The sequence below is a fragment of the Mobula hypostoma genome, chromosome 4 (assembly GCF_963921235.1).
Source record: "Mobula hypostoma chromosome 4, sMobHyp1.1, whole genome shotgun sequence".
NCBI classification, from domain to species: Eukaryota; Metazoa; Chordata; class Chondrichthyes; order Myliobatiformes; family Myliobatidae; genus Mobula; species Mobula hypostoma.
In genome coordinates, this window is record NC_086100.1 from 64,697,794 (window position 1) to 64,713,979 (window position 16,186).

At 43.2% G+C, this 16,186-nt stretch overlaps 1 protein-coding gene across 1 annotated transcript in view; it reads left to right on the forward strand.

The window, feature by feature from the left end:
- Positions 1-2,225: 2,225 nt before the first annotated feature.
- The window catches only part of ap1s3a (adaptor related protein complex 1 subunit sigma 3a), a 56,340-nt gene continuing 42,379 nt past the window's right edge, over positions 2,226-16,186 (forward strand). The window contains exon 1 of the mRNA XM_063045881.1: positions 2,226-2,330. Within this exon, the coding sequence (XP_062901951.1) occupies positions 2,328-2,330 (3 nt within the window). The 5' untranslated portion in view covers positions 2,226-2,327. The remainder of the gene's footprint in view (positions 2,331-16,186) is intronic.

A 16,186-nucleotide genomic window follows, 5' to 3' on the forward strand; every position in this document is an offset into this window, starting at 1 on the left:
CAAACTGTGTACACTATTAAATATTAGTCCTATCTCCGGAGGGGAAGGCCCCAAATCCTTGGCTTTGCTTGTTGCTCTGCGGCCGGGGCGGGGTAGAAGCACTCGGCAGAGATGGTGTTCAGTGCTCGGTGTCGGAGGGCTGATCAGAGGCTCGAAGTTTTCGGACGGACTCAGAGTCGGCTGTGCTCAGGTGCTTCCAGGGTGCTGCATCAGCAAGTTTGCGGTGCTGGAGGTTCATGGCAGGAAGAGTTTCTTCCTTCTACCATCTGCGTGAGATGACGGGCTATCGGGACTTTGAGACTTTTTGTTTACCGAGCCCATGGTCTGCTCTTTATCAAATTACGGTATTGCTTTGCACTGTTGTAACTATATGTTATAATTATGTGGTTTTTGTCAGTTTTAGTCTTGGTCTGTCCTGCGTTTCTGTGATATCATACTGGAGGAACATTGTATCATTTCTTAATGCATACATTTCTAAATGACAATAAACGAGGACTGAGTGTCCTCATAATCTAATCTAATAGACAATACATCTTTAATTCACATCGTTTAAATATATTACAAGTAGCATAAAAAATAGATATTATACATTTGTATGTTAAGGATTTTGGTGAACCAAATGTATTTAATGGGAGGATGGGAATCGACCAGTGCATTTAAAGGAAGACAAGGAAACTGAGCCTTGACAAACGCAATACCAAACCATAGGGAATTCTGAACAATGGGTAGCAGATTATTAGAGAGTGTTACAATAGATCTCAGCTAGTAACACTTGGTGTTGAACATATAAATGTTGGTGAAACTGTGTAAATCCACTCAGTTTTTGAACAAGGTTGACATAATAGAAACTTTTTTTAAAACCGGTATTCTAATAGTGTTATTTATAGGATAATGTTTGTGTGATCACTGAGTAGTTTGGTGTTTTGAGTAAGGGACATACTGAGGATTCAATTTTTTTTTAAATTCAGACCGTAGCACTTTAAATGAAATGTTGGACTCTACAGACTTTGACCATAGACTCTATTTTTGGAAATAGTAGCTTCTTGCTGCTGGTGTGATAAAACACGTCTCTAATCTGAGCTAATAAAATTAGGTCATTAAATTGTGTCAAGAAGTTGAACTTCTTGTGTGCGAGACAACATGCATACTTCTCATAAGAGGCCATGAGATTAACTTCAGGAAATTCAGTTGGTATGGCATCATCACAGCAAACCAACTGGTGCCTGTCATGATCAAATCATACACAGAGAGTACATTTATTTGGCAGTAACTGAGATATTCCCAGTTATGGAACACTGGAAAATGTATTGGAGCATAGCCAATGTACCTCCGAAATTCCCATTCATGGTGAATCACTAGGTGAGTTGGAAATGTAGTGAAGTGCGCTCTGGAATGGACATGTTTAAAATAACTAAATGAGAAGCACTATTCCCAAAATAAGTTTTGAAGGATTTCTTTCATGTTGCTACTGGATTTTAAAATCCTAAAGCAGCATGCAACTTCCTTGTACTTCCACCTGGAGGTAACACTGTTGCCAAGAGAATAGTTTCTGCTTTAACATGAAGCTGAGCACTTGAATCCCGTTTTGCCATTTTACCGCTTGACATTTCTATTGGTGAAAAATCTTGTCCTGGGGATTTACAATTCACGGCAACACGAGAAGCAAAAACAAACAGTCAGTATTTTTCATTTCCTATGGACACATGTTACCTGCACAAAAGGTGGTAAGATTTGATAGGTGACGCTGTCCCCACTTTCAGAGAAGGTATCAACATATATTATTGAGATTTAGTTGTGATAATGTTCCTGCACTATATGAAAAAATACATCAGCTATCAAATAGAAATTGAGACAGAGAGGCTAAACATTTACAAAAACATTATTCAAAGCAAATAAATTAAAATTATTACTCTCATTTATGATGCACTATGAAATAATTTATTTTTCATTTACCAGTCAACAAAAACTAGTAACAAACGTAAAATTCAAAACCTGCCATTCTCACAATTGCAGATTTAGAGTTAGATTAAGTCTTTGCACATTTTTTAACTTGTTCACAAACATTTCTCATTCCTATCTGTAAAACACCAAAACTGCAAAGCACCGGATTAATGATATCCAAAAGATAAGCAAATGAACCAAAGACAAAGTAGGAAGGGCTTCTCCACCCAGCTGCTTAATAGGTAAACCACAAACTGGGAGGAGCTTTAAACTCAAAGAATTCTGGGATAACTACTATGGGTTTCTGAATAGCAGCTTCACAGGAAATGTTTTGTATTCAGATTTTGATAGAGTTTAACAAAGTGCATCTTTCACTATAAGACAGAATGGTAAGTTTTTTTGGGGGTATTTCTTTGCTTAGAAATTCCTCAATTCTTCCAAGATCTAAGTAGAATGTTATAACCATTTGAGTTTCTTAGTTGCTTTACCTGCTTGTGCAGGTGAAAAAAATGAGTTCACACCCAGTTTACAGTTGGGGGGGGGAGAGCTCAGCTCACATTTTAAGTCACTGTTTCTGTAACAGTTGTTAATATATTGTAATAAAATAAGTTAGAATAAATAGTAGGGCAAACATTAATGATTTCCAGGTGAATGTACTAAAATCAATTGTACAGGCAGTACTCTAGTATCTTCACCTGATACCTAACTGATCAGGTTTGGTGACATTGTTGAGGTTAAAGGAACATGCATTCCTGAATTTATTTGAACAGGTATCGTTACTTGTAAATATAGGAGCACATATAGGTTTTACAATATGTACTAATTTATTCAAAAGTGCTATTGGAGAAAATAGTTCAAAGCTGAGTTTGCATTTTGTTTTTATGGTAGATAATCCCGTGACTCAGCTGCTTTTGTCTTTTAAGTACAGAGCACAACCAAAACTGAAAATCCGAAACAAAAAAAGGAGAAAATGTGCAGCAGGTTCCCTTGCAGCTTTTATTTAGATTTAAAAATTGAAGAGGAATTCCAGAAACAAAGAAGCCAAGAGCAAATATAAGAGTTGGTTCTGCATTAATTATAGAGTAATTCAGAATGTAATTAATTTCAAACTGATCTAACATCAGTTAAAATTGTTAACCCTTTTAGCACCAGACATCCATAGAATTTGAGTTAGTGTTTTTATATTTATTAATTTAGTAGCAACTATACAAACACTATCTCATTGAAGTCATGGGCTCAAAACTGAGGTAGACTTTAAATAACAAGCAACACACACAAAGTGCTGGTGAACGCAGCAGGCCAGGCAGCATTCATAGGAAGAGGTACCGTCGACACTTCAGGCCGAGACCCTTCGTCAGGACTAACTGAAAGAAGAGATAGTAAGAGATTTGAAAGTGGGAGGTGGAGGGGGAGATCCGAAATGATAGGAGAAGACAAGAGGGGGAGGGATGGAGCCAAGAGCTGGGAAGTTAATTGGCAAAAGGGATACAAGGCTGGAGAAGAGAGAAGATCATGGGACGGGAGGCCTGGGGAGAAAGAAAGGGGGAGGGGAGCACCAGAGGAAGATGGAGAGCAGGCAAGGAGTTATTGTGAGAGGGACAGAGAGATAAAAAAGAGAGAGAGAAAAAGGAAAAAAAAATAAATAAGGGATGGGGTAAGAACGGGAGGAGAGGCATTAACGGAAGTTAGAGAAATCAATGTTCATGCCATCAGATTGGAGGCTACCCAGACGGAATATAAGGTGTTGTTCCTCCAACCTGAGTGTGGCTTCATCTTGACAGTAGAGGAGGCCATGGACAGACATATCAGAATGGGAATGGGACGTGGAATTAAAATGTGTGGCCACTGGGAGATCCTGCTTTCTCTGGCGGACAGAGCGTAGGTGTTCAGCGAAACAGTCTCCCAGTCTGCGTCGGGTCTCACCAATATGTAGAAGACCGCACTGGGAGCACCAGGCGCAGTATATCACACCAGCTGACTCACAGGTGAAGTGTCGCCTCACCTGGAAGGACTGTCTGGGACCTTGAATGTTAGTGAGGGAGGAAGTGTAAAGGCATGTGTAGTACTTGTTCCGCTTACAAGGATAAGTGCCGGGGGGAGATCAGTGAGAAGGGATGGGGGTATGAATGGACAAGGGAGTTGTGTAGGGAGCGATCCCTGCAGAACGCAGAAGGTGGGGGGGAGGGAAAGGTGTGCTTGGTGGTGGGATCCCATTTTAGGTGGCGGAAGTTACAGAGAATAATATGTTGGACCCGGAGGCTGGTGGGGTGATAGGTGAGGACAAGGGGAACCCTATTACTAGTGGGGTGGCGGGAGGATGGGGTGAGAGCAGATGTACCTGCAATGGGGGAGATGCGTTTGAGAGCAGAGTTGATGGTGGAGGAAGGGAAGCCTGAAACGTTGACTGTACTTCTTCCTATAGATTCTGTGTATGTTGCTTGAGTTTCCAGCATCTGCAGATTTCCTCGTGTTTGCAGACTTTAGATATGTGACTTTGCAGGCTCATGGGTTGAACGTTCAGCACACTTACTACTTTGCTTGCTCCTTCTGCCTCTGTTTACTTTTACCAAGGAGGTGGTTTATTTGTTCTTATGGATAGCATGCTTGCTTTTGATTCACAAGGGTGGAAGGCTCGCACGTCTGCATAATGAGAACTGCAATTGAAGTTGATTCTCAAGTGCGGGACCAAAGGCAGGATACCATTGTCAGAGCAGTTGTCTTTAAACTGAGATATTCGCCTGGATTTTACTAAGTGAACTCCTTTGCCCGTCTTTAATCTGGAAAGATAATTTTGTTGAGAACACTCCAGGAACAGCAGCAACGCTGCCAACAAAACTCTTCTGAAGAAAACAGATAATGGCAAAACCAGCTTAGTTGCTAAAGTTTCAATTGTTCTTCAGTGCCTTTGCCAGAAACATTTAACAACTATTATAATTAAAATATTAGACAATAAATAAAAGCATAAAAATATGCAATCTTTAGAATCCGACACAGTACAAAACTTAAATCTATAAATTACAAAAAATTTAAAAAGAGCAAAAAAAAAGTTAATTTTTACGAGCCATTTAGAAATCTGTTGGCAGAGGGGAAGAAGTTGTTTCTAAATAGTTGAGTATGAGTCTTCAGGCTCCTGTACCACCTCCTTGATGGTAGTAGTGAGAAGAGAGCATGTCTTGGGCGGTGAAGGTCCTTAATGATGGATGTCACCTGAAGACACCGCCTTTGAAGATCTCCTTAATGGTGGGAGATGTTTGCGCCCATGAGGGAGCTGGTTGACTCTATAACCCTCTGCAGCCTCTTGTGATTCTGTGTAGTGGAGGCTTTGTACTAGGCTGGGATGAAACCAATCAGGATGTTCTCCACCAAATATCTAGTATTTAAATTTGTAAGACATAGCAAAACTCCTCAAACTCCAATGCAGTCATGGAGAAGGCATGCTAGTGGCTTGACTGGATTCGATGTGTTGGGCCCAGAAGAGGCTCTTTGAGAGGTTGATGCCCAGGAACTTGAAGCTGCTCATCTTGTGTGTGTTACTCAACTTCCCCTTCATGAAGTCCATAATCAGTTTCTTGGTCTTGATGTTGAGGACAAGGTTGTCATTGCAACAACTGTCAACCAGTCTATCTCATTCCTGTAAGCCTCTCCTTGCCATCTGAGATTCTACCAACAAGTATAGATGGTGTTTGATCTGTGCTGAGCCATACAGACATGAGTGTTGAGAGAGAATAGTATGTTAAGCATGCATCCTTGAGGCCATTGCCTTAGTTTCTTTACACCCATGACTGCATGGCTAAGCACTGAAAGTTCTGAATACAATGTAATAAAAGTATAACTTGTCTTTTTAATCATTCCATATTGCCCATAGAAATCTCTATCCAAGCGAGTGGGCTCATGGATCTCACGTGCTTCAAGGATCGGAGCAAATTCTGTGTATACAGACCAAAGGTTCAGTGCAGCCAGAAATTCAGTGGTGGAGCTTAGCCAGTAAGCTCAGGGCCACTATTAACAAAGGAAAGCTAAACCCGCTGGCATAAGTGAAGTAGAGATCAGCAAAACTCGCAGATAGATTCAGCCAATTTTCTCATGTGGAAGTAAAAGGACATGGCAAACATTGCTCCCTCAACTAGTATCACTTCCACAGGTTATGTTGCATTAATGTTTGTAGAAATGAGCCATGGATAAGTTCCCACCTGACAGTACTGACTACACTTCATTTGGGGATCTTGAAATTACAAATAAAATTAGAAAATTCTGGAATACTCAGGGATTGGTGGTGATACAGCATTAACTCTGTTGTTCTTTGTTGGAGAGAACAACAGAGTTAATACTGTCACACCACCAATTCAGTCTTTTTGCTGCTCACCAGTCGCAGACAGCAGACATACGAGATTCTGGCTTTCATTAGATGAGCCGTGGAGCAAAAGAGTACTGAGATTATGAAACAATTTTACAGTAACTCTGTATAAACTACAACTGGAATTTTGTTTGCACTTCAGTCACTGCCGATTAAGAAGAACTTAATTGTATTGGAGCGGTTACAGAGGAGATTTATCAGGGTGTTGCCTAGGTTGGAATGTTTCAGGAGAGCCCGCATGGATCAAGTTTGTTTACCTTGGATTGGATGGGACCAAATAGTGGTGTACAAAACTATGACATAAATGGGGAGGATAGTGAGAAGCCTTTCCCCATAACAGAAATACTTAAAATCAGAGGGCATACATTTAAGGAAAGGATTTAGAGAGTTAAAAGAGATCTGAGGAAAATTGTCTCTACCCAAAGATTCTTGATGCATGTGAAGTTGGTGGGGCAGATACTTCCTCAATATTTAGAAAGTGTCTGGGTACAACTTGAATTACAAGTCCTAGACTAAGGTTGGTTAAAATGGGTAGTGGTGATCTGCATCGATGTTGTAGGCCAAAGGGCCTGTTGTGCTGTATGACTCCAACTCGATGACAGGTTTTTAGTTTCCTTCCCTCCAACTGCCCATCTCCACTCTTCTCTGCAACTTAAAACACACTTGTTTTCCAACTTTTTCAATCTAATGAAAATTCATTAACCTGAAATATTAACTCCACAGATTACGCTAGGCCTGCTGAGTAACTCTGGCATTTTCTACTTTTATACCAGATGTCCAGTATCAACAGTTCTTTTTTTTTGCCTTTTTAAATCCTGAACTTGTGAAACATACATATAAATAGAAGTCTTTTGAACATATTAATTAGTCATCCTTTTCCATTACCTTTGAAATATCATCAGGTTTGTAAAAATAAAAGAAAATTCTCTCTGTGTGTTACATATTCCAATATGTGAAAAGTATATTTCATTAATTGGAACAAGCTCCTCACCAATATATTGGAATTGTCCTATTCATGTACACAAAATAAGCCCTTTTATTTTTAACATTCTCCAAAAGAAACATTTAATTTGATTTTAAAAATTTAAATCTAGTTAGTCATCATGAAATATCACAGCAGATGGGCCAGAAATGGTTGAAGAAAGGTGAGCAAGAGAACTGGGCTAAAATTAATTTATTATATTGATAGCACAGTTGAGTGGAGTAACAGTGATTTATTTTCCCAACGTGGTTATACAATACTGTGCAAAAGTCTTGGGGGGGGGGAGGGAGTGTGTGTGTGTGTGTGTGTATATATAATTTTCTTTTTAAAGATAGGATGCCTAAGAATCTTGAACAGTATTGTAGTAATTTTATGCATTGCATTGCACTGTGCTGCTGCAAAAAAACAAATTTTATAATGTATGTGAGTGATGATAAACCTGATTCTAATATGGGTCTCTATTGTGGACTGAGAGTGGGAAGAGGGGAGGGAGTGGGAAGCACCAGAGGGACATTCTGTAATGATCTGTAATCCAAATGATCTTGCCTGGTGTCTCAGTGAGTCTGCCCCGGCACTCCTTCTCTGCCACCTGCCCACAGCCCTCCACAGTGTTCCACCTTTGCTGTTCCCAACATTCCTTGTTATTGCCAGATTTCTGAACTCACTCTCTGCTCTGCGTTGACAAATACAGTACCTTGCTGAAGTCCTAGGTGCCCTTGCTGTGTATATGTGCTTAAGACTTTTGCACAGTACTGTGTGCTTTGATGTTGGGGATATTATTGTTGTTTGGCTGTTCAGTTCATATGTTAGTCCTGTCTGATTCATTTGTCCCAACTTTTATTTGGGGGTGGGGAAGAGAGAAACAATTTTAAATTAGACATGAGTCTTAAAATACAAACTAATTCTGAATATCTCACAAAATGATATCAATTCATGGAAATGACATCAAAAACTCCAGCATTTAATTCAGAAACTTTAAGACATTTATGCAATCATCTCTGAAGGTTACAAATATTGTAATCTTTAGGAATGTGCATGGAGTCACTGGAGAGGATGTTTTCCCATTTAGTAAAAAACTAAAGCATAACCTTTTTTCCCTATCTCTTATTCAAGGAGTTAGAATTAGAATTTAGAACTTATTTAAATCGTACATCATTCCCACTACGTGAGGGAGTAAAACTCCGTGGTATGACTCCACTGCAATGTACAAACACATGGATTTAGAAGTCTAATGGCTTGTAGAAAGAAGCTGTCCCATAGCTCTTGGTCCTGGCTTTAATGCTGCAGTACAGTTTGACAGATGGAAGCAGCTGAAACAGTTTATGGTTGGGGTGACTGTTGTCCCCAATGGTCTTCCAGGCCTTCTTTCTGTACCTGCTGCTGTAAATGTCCTCAATGGAGGGAAGTTCACATCCACTGATGTGCTGGGCTGTCCATACCACTCTCTGCAGTGCCCAGCGATCAAGGTTGGTGCAGTTCCCGTACCGGACAGAGATACAGCCAGTCAGGGTTCTCTCAATGGTGCCCCTGTAGAAGGTCTTGAGGATTTGGGGGCCCATGCCAAACTTTTTCAGTTGCCTGAGGTGGAAGAGATGCTGTTGTGTTTATTTTGCCACAAAGCTGGTGGTACAGTCCAGCTGAGATTATCAGTGATCTGTATACCGAGGAACTTGAAACTACTCACCCTCTCAACTGCAGTCCCATTGATGTTCTGTTCCTCCTGTAATCCACAAGCAGCTCTTTTGTTTTTTTTGGACATTGAGGGAGAGGTTGTTATCCTAGCACCTCTGTGTGGGGTAGGCTGTTTCGTCACCGCTAGAAATAAGGCTGATCAAATTTGTCATCTGCAAATTTGATTGGCACATTGGAGCTGTGTGTGGCAGTACAGTCGTGGGTGTAAAGGGAGTAAAGAAGGGGACTCAGAACACCCCCCTGGCGGGCACCTGTGCTGAGAGGCAGAGGAGAAGGAGCCCATTCTTACCACCTGTCAGCAATCCACTAGGATCCAGCTGCACAAAGTGGGGTGCAGGCAGAATTAACAGTACAAATTGTATTTCAGGTACTTTTGCAAATCCAGGAAGATCCAATGTGATCTCTCATCCTGCACATTTCCAAAATACTAGTAAAGGTCTTCTATTTAAGCAATAATCCGGTTGCACTAAGCGTATGTTACAGAGCACATTCTAACAGCAGGGCTGCTGATGAATGCCTGTAAGTTCATTTTTTTTAAACTTTTGGTTTGTTAAGATGTTTGATTGTTATAGGTTGACAGAATTGTGCGTTTTTAGTTTATATAAAACAGACAAGATGAGGAAAATGTTTCAAGTTTTAAATTCTTTAATAAATTGTAGCTAGTGTTGTAATGATAATATTTGTATATTTGCATCCACACTTTTACTATTCCAAGGTTTTTGCTGATACCCACTGATTAACAACTTGTGATTAGTCAGAGTTCATGTACAATTTTGAAGAATGCATGCTAGTGCCAATCATGCAAATTGTTTTATAAAGTGTGACAAATGTAGTTTAGACCAGGGGTTTCCAAACTGGGATCCACAGACTCCTTGCTTAATGGTATTGAAACACCTGGTTTAGAATATAGAAATATTTTTTTCTAAGCAAGTCTTTGTTTTTCTATTATCTGTTAAAAGTAAGATCTTATAAATGTTCCATCAATGAAGTTACATGGTGTAATCAACTCCCTTATATGGTCTCAACGCCTTGCATTTTAATCCACGTTGTTTAATTGTACTGTAGAAACTCGTTTGATCTGTGCAGGCCAGCATACATTTGAAAATACTTTTGTATCCAATTGGTTACATATGGTAACCTGAGATCAAAGATAAAGTTTAACATTCCAAGCAAGCTCTACTTGCTACATTCCAACAGTAACAATCTCACTGGGTTTGAAACGCTTTGAAACAATTAGAGATGTCAGCATCCTTGTATTTCCTCTTCACTTTGCATCTCTCCTTGAAAAGATGGGTGGGAGAAGTAGTAAATATTAAAACGCAAACAACTCTACTGTAAAGATGAAGCCACACTCAGGTTGGAGGAACAACACCTTATATTCTGTCTGGGTAGCCTCCAACCTGGTGGCATGAACATTGACTTCTCTAACTTCCGCTAATGCCCCACCTCCCCCTCGTACCCCATCTGTTATTTATTTTTACACACACATTCTTTCTCTCACTCTCCTTTTTCTCCCTCTGTCCCTCTGACTATACCCCTTGCCCATCCTCTGGGTCCCCCCCCCCCGGTCTTTCTCCCCGGACCTCCTGTCCCATGATCCTCTCATATCCCCTTTGCCAATCACCTGTCCAGCTCTTGGCTCCATCCCTCCCTCTCCTGTCTTCTATCATTTTGTATCTCCCCCTCCCCCTCCAACTTTAAAATCTCTTACTATCTCTTCCCTCAGTTAGTCCTGACGAAGGGTCTCGGCCTGAAACGTCGACTGTACCTCTTCCTAGAGATGCTGCCTGGCCTGCTGCGTTCACCAGCAACTTTGATGTGTGTTGTAGTAAATATTAAATTGTCTCTTGTATGTCCAGTCCTTGTAGAAGACTTTTAAAAAGACTGCTTCTTAAAGAAATTAACCTGGTGAACTTTTGGCCTCCAGGTTTTGGCAAAACCTGTTGTTTTGCCTTGCAGATCTCTGCTCAATATAACACTGCCCTGTGTCCTCTTTTATCTGTGTACGTGAATTCTGTTTTGTGGAGGCAAATAACCGCCGTGCCAGGCACTTTCCCAGGTAGTGAATCATTGACTGGACTGTCGAACAACTACCCCTCTCCTTCTGTAAACCATCATTGTGCACATTGAGTACATGTAAAAGAAAATTAGTTTTAGGTTATTAAAGAGTACAGTACTAGAATATAAAAGCAAGGATGTAATGTTGAGACTTTATAAAACATTGGTGAGGCCTCTCTTTGAGTGTTGTGAGCAGTTTTGGGCCTCTTGTTTTAGAAAGGATGTGCTGAAACTAGAGAGTGTTCAAAGGAGGTTCACGAAAATGATTCCAGGATTGAATGGCTTGTCATATGAAGAGTGTCTCATTGCTCTGGGCATGTATTCACTGGATTTCAGAAGCATGAGGGGTAACCTTATTGAAACCTATCAAATGGTGAAGGGCCTTGATAGAGTGGATGTGGAGAGTATGTTCCCTTTGGTGGGAGAGTCTAAGACCAGAGAACGCAGCCTCAGAAAAGAAGGGTGTCCTTTTATAATGGAGATGAGAAAGAATTTCTTTAGCCAGATAGTGGTGAATCTGTGAAATTCTTAGCCACAGGCAGCTGTGGAGGCCAAGTCTTCATGTATGTTTAAAGCAGAGGTTGATAGATTTTAGATTGATCAGGGCCTGTAGGGGTACAGGGAAAAGGCAGGAGATTGGGGCTGAGAGGAAAATTGGACCAGCTGTGTTGAAATGGCAGAGTAGACTTGATGGGCCAAGTAGCCTAATTCTGCTCCTAAACAACAGGAATTCTGCAGATGCTGGAAATTCAAGCAACATACATCAAAGTTGCTGGTGAACGCAGCAGGCCAAGCAGCATCTATAGGAAGAGGCGCAGTCGACGTTTCAGGCCGAGACCCTTCGTCAGGACTAACTGAAGGAAGAGTGAGTAAGGGATTTGAAAGCTGGAGGGGGAGGGGGAGATGCAAAATGATAGGAGAAGACAGGAGGGGGAGGGATAGAGCCGAGAGCTGGACAGGTGATAGGCAAAAGGGGATACGAGAGGATCATGGGACAGGAGGCCTAGGGAGAAAGATGGGGGGGGGTGACCCAGAGGATGGGCAAGAGGTATATTCAGAGGGACAGAGGGAGAAAAAGGAGAGTGAGAGAAAGAATGTGTGCATAAAAATGAGTAACAGCTGGGGTACGAGGGGGAGGTGGGGCCTAGCGGAAGTTAGAGAAGTCAATGTTCATGCCATCAGGTTGGAGGCTACCCAGACGGAATATAAGGTGTTGTTCCTCCAACCTGAGTGTGGCTTCATCTTTACAGTAGAGGAGGCCGTGGATAGACATGTCAGAATGGGAATGGGATGTGGAATTAAAATGTGTGGCCACTGGGAGATCCTGCTTTCTCTGGCGGACAGAGCGTAGATGTTCAGCAAAGCGGTCTCCCAGTCTGCGTCGGGTCTCACCAATATATAAAAGGCCACATCGGGAGCACCGGACGCAGTATATCACCCCAGTCGACTCACAGGTGAAGTGATGCCTCACCTGGAAGGACTGTTTGGGGCCCTGAATGGTGGTAAGGGAGGAAGTGTAAGGGCATGTGTAGCACTTGTTCCGCTTACACGGATAAGTGCCAGGAGGGAGATCAGTGGGGAGGGATGGGGGGGACGAATGGACAAGGGAGTTGTGTAGGGAGCGATCCCTGCGGAATGCAGAGAGAGGGGGGGAGGGAAAGATGTGCTTAGTGGTTGGAGGTGGCGGAAGTTACGGAGAATAATATGTTGGACCCGGAGGCTGGTGGGGTGGTAGGTGAGGACCAGGGGAACCCTATTCCTAGTGGGGTGGTGGGAGGATGGAGTGAGAGCAGATGTACGTGAAATGGAGGAGATGCGTTTAAGAGCAGAGTTGATAGTGGAGGAAGGGAAGCCCCTTTCTTTAAAAAATGAAGACATCTCCCTCGTCCTAGAATGAAAAGCCTCATCCTGAGAGCAGATGCGGCGGAGACGGAGGAATTGCGAGAAGGGGATGGCGTTTTTGCAAGAGACAGGGTGAGAAGAGGAATAGTCCAGATAGCTGTGAGAGTCAGTAGGCTTATAGTAGATATCAGTGGATAAGCTGTCTCCAGAGACAGAGACAGAAAGATCTAGAAAGGGGAGGGAGGTGTCGGAAATAGACCAGGTAAACTTGAGGGCAGGGTGAAAGTTGGAGGCAAAGTTAATAAAGTCAACGAGTTCTGCATGTGTGCAGGAAGCAGCGCCAATGCAGTCGTCGATATAGCGAAGGAAAAGTGGGGGACAGATACCAGAATAGGCACGGAACATAGATTGTTCCACAAACCCAACAAAAAGGCAGGCATAGCTAGGACCCATACGGGTGCCCATAGCTACACCTTTAGTTTGGAGGAAATGGGAGGAGCAAAAGGAGAAATTATTAAGAGTAAGGACTAATTCCGCTAGACGGAGCAGAGTGGTGGTAGAGGGGAACTGATTAGGTCTGGAATCCAAAAAGAAGCGTAGAGCTTTGAGACCTTCCTGATGGGGGATGGAAGTATATAAGGACTGGGCATCCATGGTGAAAATAAAGCGGTGGGGGCCAGGGAACTTAAAATCATCGAAAAGTTTAAGAGCGTGAGAAGTGTCACGAACATAGGTCGGAAGGGATTGAACAAGGGGTGATAAAACAGTGTCGAGGTATGCAGAAACGAGTTCGGTGGGGCAGGAGCAAGCTGAGACAATAGGTCGGCCAGGACAGGCAGGTTTGTGGATCTTGGGTAGGAGGTAGAAACGGGAAGTGCGGGGTGTGGGAACTATAAGGTTGGTAGCAGTGGATGGGAGATCCCCTGAGCGGATAAAGTCGTTGATAGTGTGGGAGACAATGGCCTGGTGCTCCTTAGTGGGGTCACGATCGAGGGGTAAATAAGAGGAGGTATCCGCGAGTTGTCGCTGTGCCTCGGCAAGGTAGAGGTCAGTACGCCAGACTACAACAGCACCCCCTTTATCAGCGGGTTTAATAATAAGGTTAGGATTAGTGCGGAGGGAGTGGAGAGCAGGGCGTTCCGAAGGAGTGAGGTTGGAATGGGGACAAGGTGCGGTGAAGTCGAGACGGTTGATGTCCCGTCGGCAGTTGGCAATAAAGAGATCCAGAGCAGGCAGAAGACCAAAGCGGGGTGTCCATGAAGAAGAGGAGGGTTGAAGACGGGAGAAGGGGTCATCGGTGGGGGTGGAAGAGCCCTTGCCGAAGAAGTAGGCTCGGAGACGGAGACGGCGGAAGAAAAGTTCTGCATCGTGGCGAACACGGAACTCGCTGAGGTGTGGGCGAAGGGGGACAAACGTGAGGCCCTTACTGAGAACAGAGCGTTCTGCCTCCGACAGTTCAAGGTCGGAGGGGATGGTAAATCCCGGCACGGATGAGAGCTGGGATCAGAGGGGGGAGGGGGGAGGCTGGGGGTGTCAGTGGAGAGGGGAGGGTTGGGGTGAGAGGAAGATGGAGCCTCTGAGGGCCCAGGAGTTGACGGTGGGATCTGAGGAAGACGGGGCTGCGGAGTGGTGGTGGGGGAAGGGGAGACGGGAGTCACAACAGCAGCACATAAAGACCCGGCCTGGAGTTCAAGGCTGGAATCTTGAGAGCTGGGATCAGAGGGGGGAGGCGGGAGGCTGGGGGTGTCAATGGAGAGGGGAGGGTTGGGGTGAGAGGAAGATGGAGCCTCTGAGGGCCCAGGAGTTGACGGTGAGATCTGAGGAAGACGGGGCTGCGGAGTGGTGGTGGGGGAAGGGGAGACGGGAGTCACAACAGCAGCACATAAAGACCCGGCCTGGAGTTTAAGTCTGGAGTCGCAGTTGGTGGTTGCGTAATCATTTCGAATGTGTCCATGGTCGTTGCTGGAGTCCGGGTTTTGAATATGTCCTGAGGTGTTGGAGCTGCCGAGATCAATGGCAGGCGCCGCAATTGAAAGTTCATGCCTGCTAGTGTCGGGGCCGGCAGGCTCTGGAGTCCGTAGATGTAAGATCTTACGATCTTTGCCTAATTTAATTCTGCTCCTGTATCTTTTGTACTGAGATACAGTGAAAAGCTTGTCTTGCATACTGTCCTTACAGATCAAATCTGGAGGAAATATTGTATCATTTCTTAATGCATGCATTACTAAATGACAATAAAAGAGGACTGCATGTTCTCATAATCTAAAAAAGATCATTGCACAGTGCATTGAGGTAGAATAAGTTGAAGCAATAACAATGCAGAATAAAGTGTAAAGCTATTGAAGAAGAGCTACGCAGGTAAATGATAAAGTGCAAAATCATAGCAAAGTAGATAGGGAAGCTGAGAGTCCATCATATTGTACAAGAAGTCTGTTCAAGAGTCTGATAACAGTGGGGTAGAAGCTGTCCTTGAGCCTGGTGTAATGTGTTTTCAGGCTTTGCATCTTCTGCCCAATGACAGAGAGAAGAGAATGTCAGAGATGGATGGAGTCTTTGATAATGATGACTGCTTTCCGGAGGCAGCATGAAGTATAGCCAGTCCTAGAGGGAAGGCTGGTTCCTGTGATGTACTGGGAGGTGTCCCCAATTCTCTAAAGTTTCTTGCAGTCAGAGGAATTGCCATAGCAAGCCAATATGCATCCAGAAAGAATGCTTTCAATGGTGCATTAATGAAAATTGATAAGGTCAATGGAGAACATGCTAAGTCTCTTTAACCTCCTGAGGAAGTAGAGGTGTTGGTGAGCTTTCTGAGCTATTATATCGACATGGCTACACAAGCATGGGCTATTGGTACTTTTCACACCTTGGATATTGACACTCAGGAATTTAAAGTTGTTGACTCTTTCCCCTTCTAATCCCTCTATGAGGACTTGTGTGTATACCCTTCCTCACCCTATGATCAGTTCTTTGGTCTTACTGACGTTGAATGCAAGACTGTGACTATGACACCATTCAGCTAGCTATAAATCTCACTCCTATATGCCCTCTCATCACCATCTGAAATACTGCCAACAATAGTTGTATTGTTAGCAAATGTAGATGGTACTTGAGCTGTGCCTAGCCACACAGTCATGGGTGTAGAGAGAGTAGAGCTGTGGACTAAGCACACATCCTTGAGGTGCGCTGGTGTTGATTATCAGCGAGCTAGAAATGTTATTTTCTAACTACACAGACTGTGGTCTTCTGGTTAGGAAGTCAAGGACACAATTGCAGAGGGAGGTACAGCAGCCCAGGTACTACAATCAGAATTGTAGGAA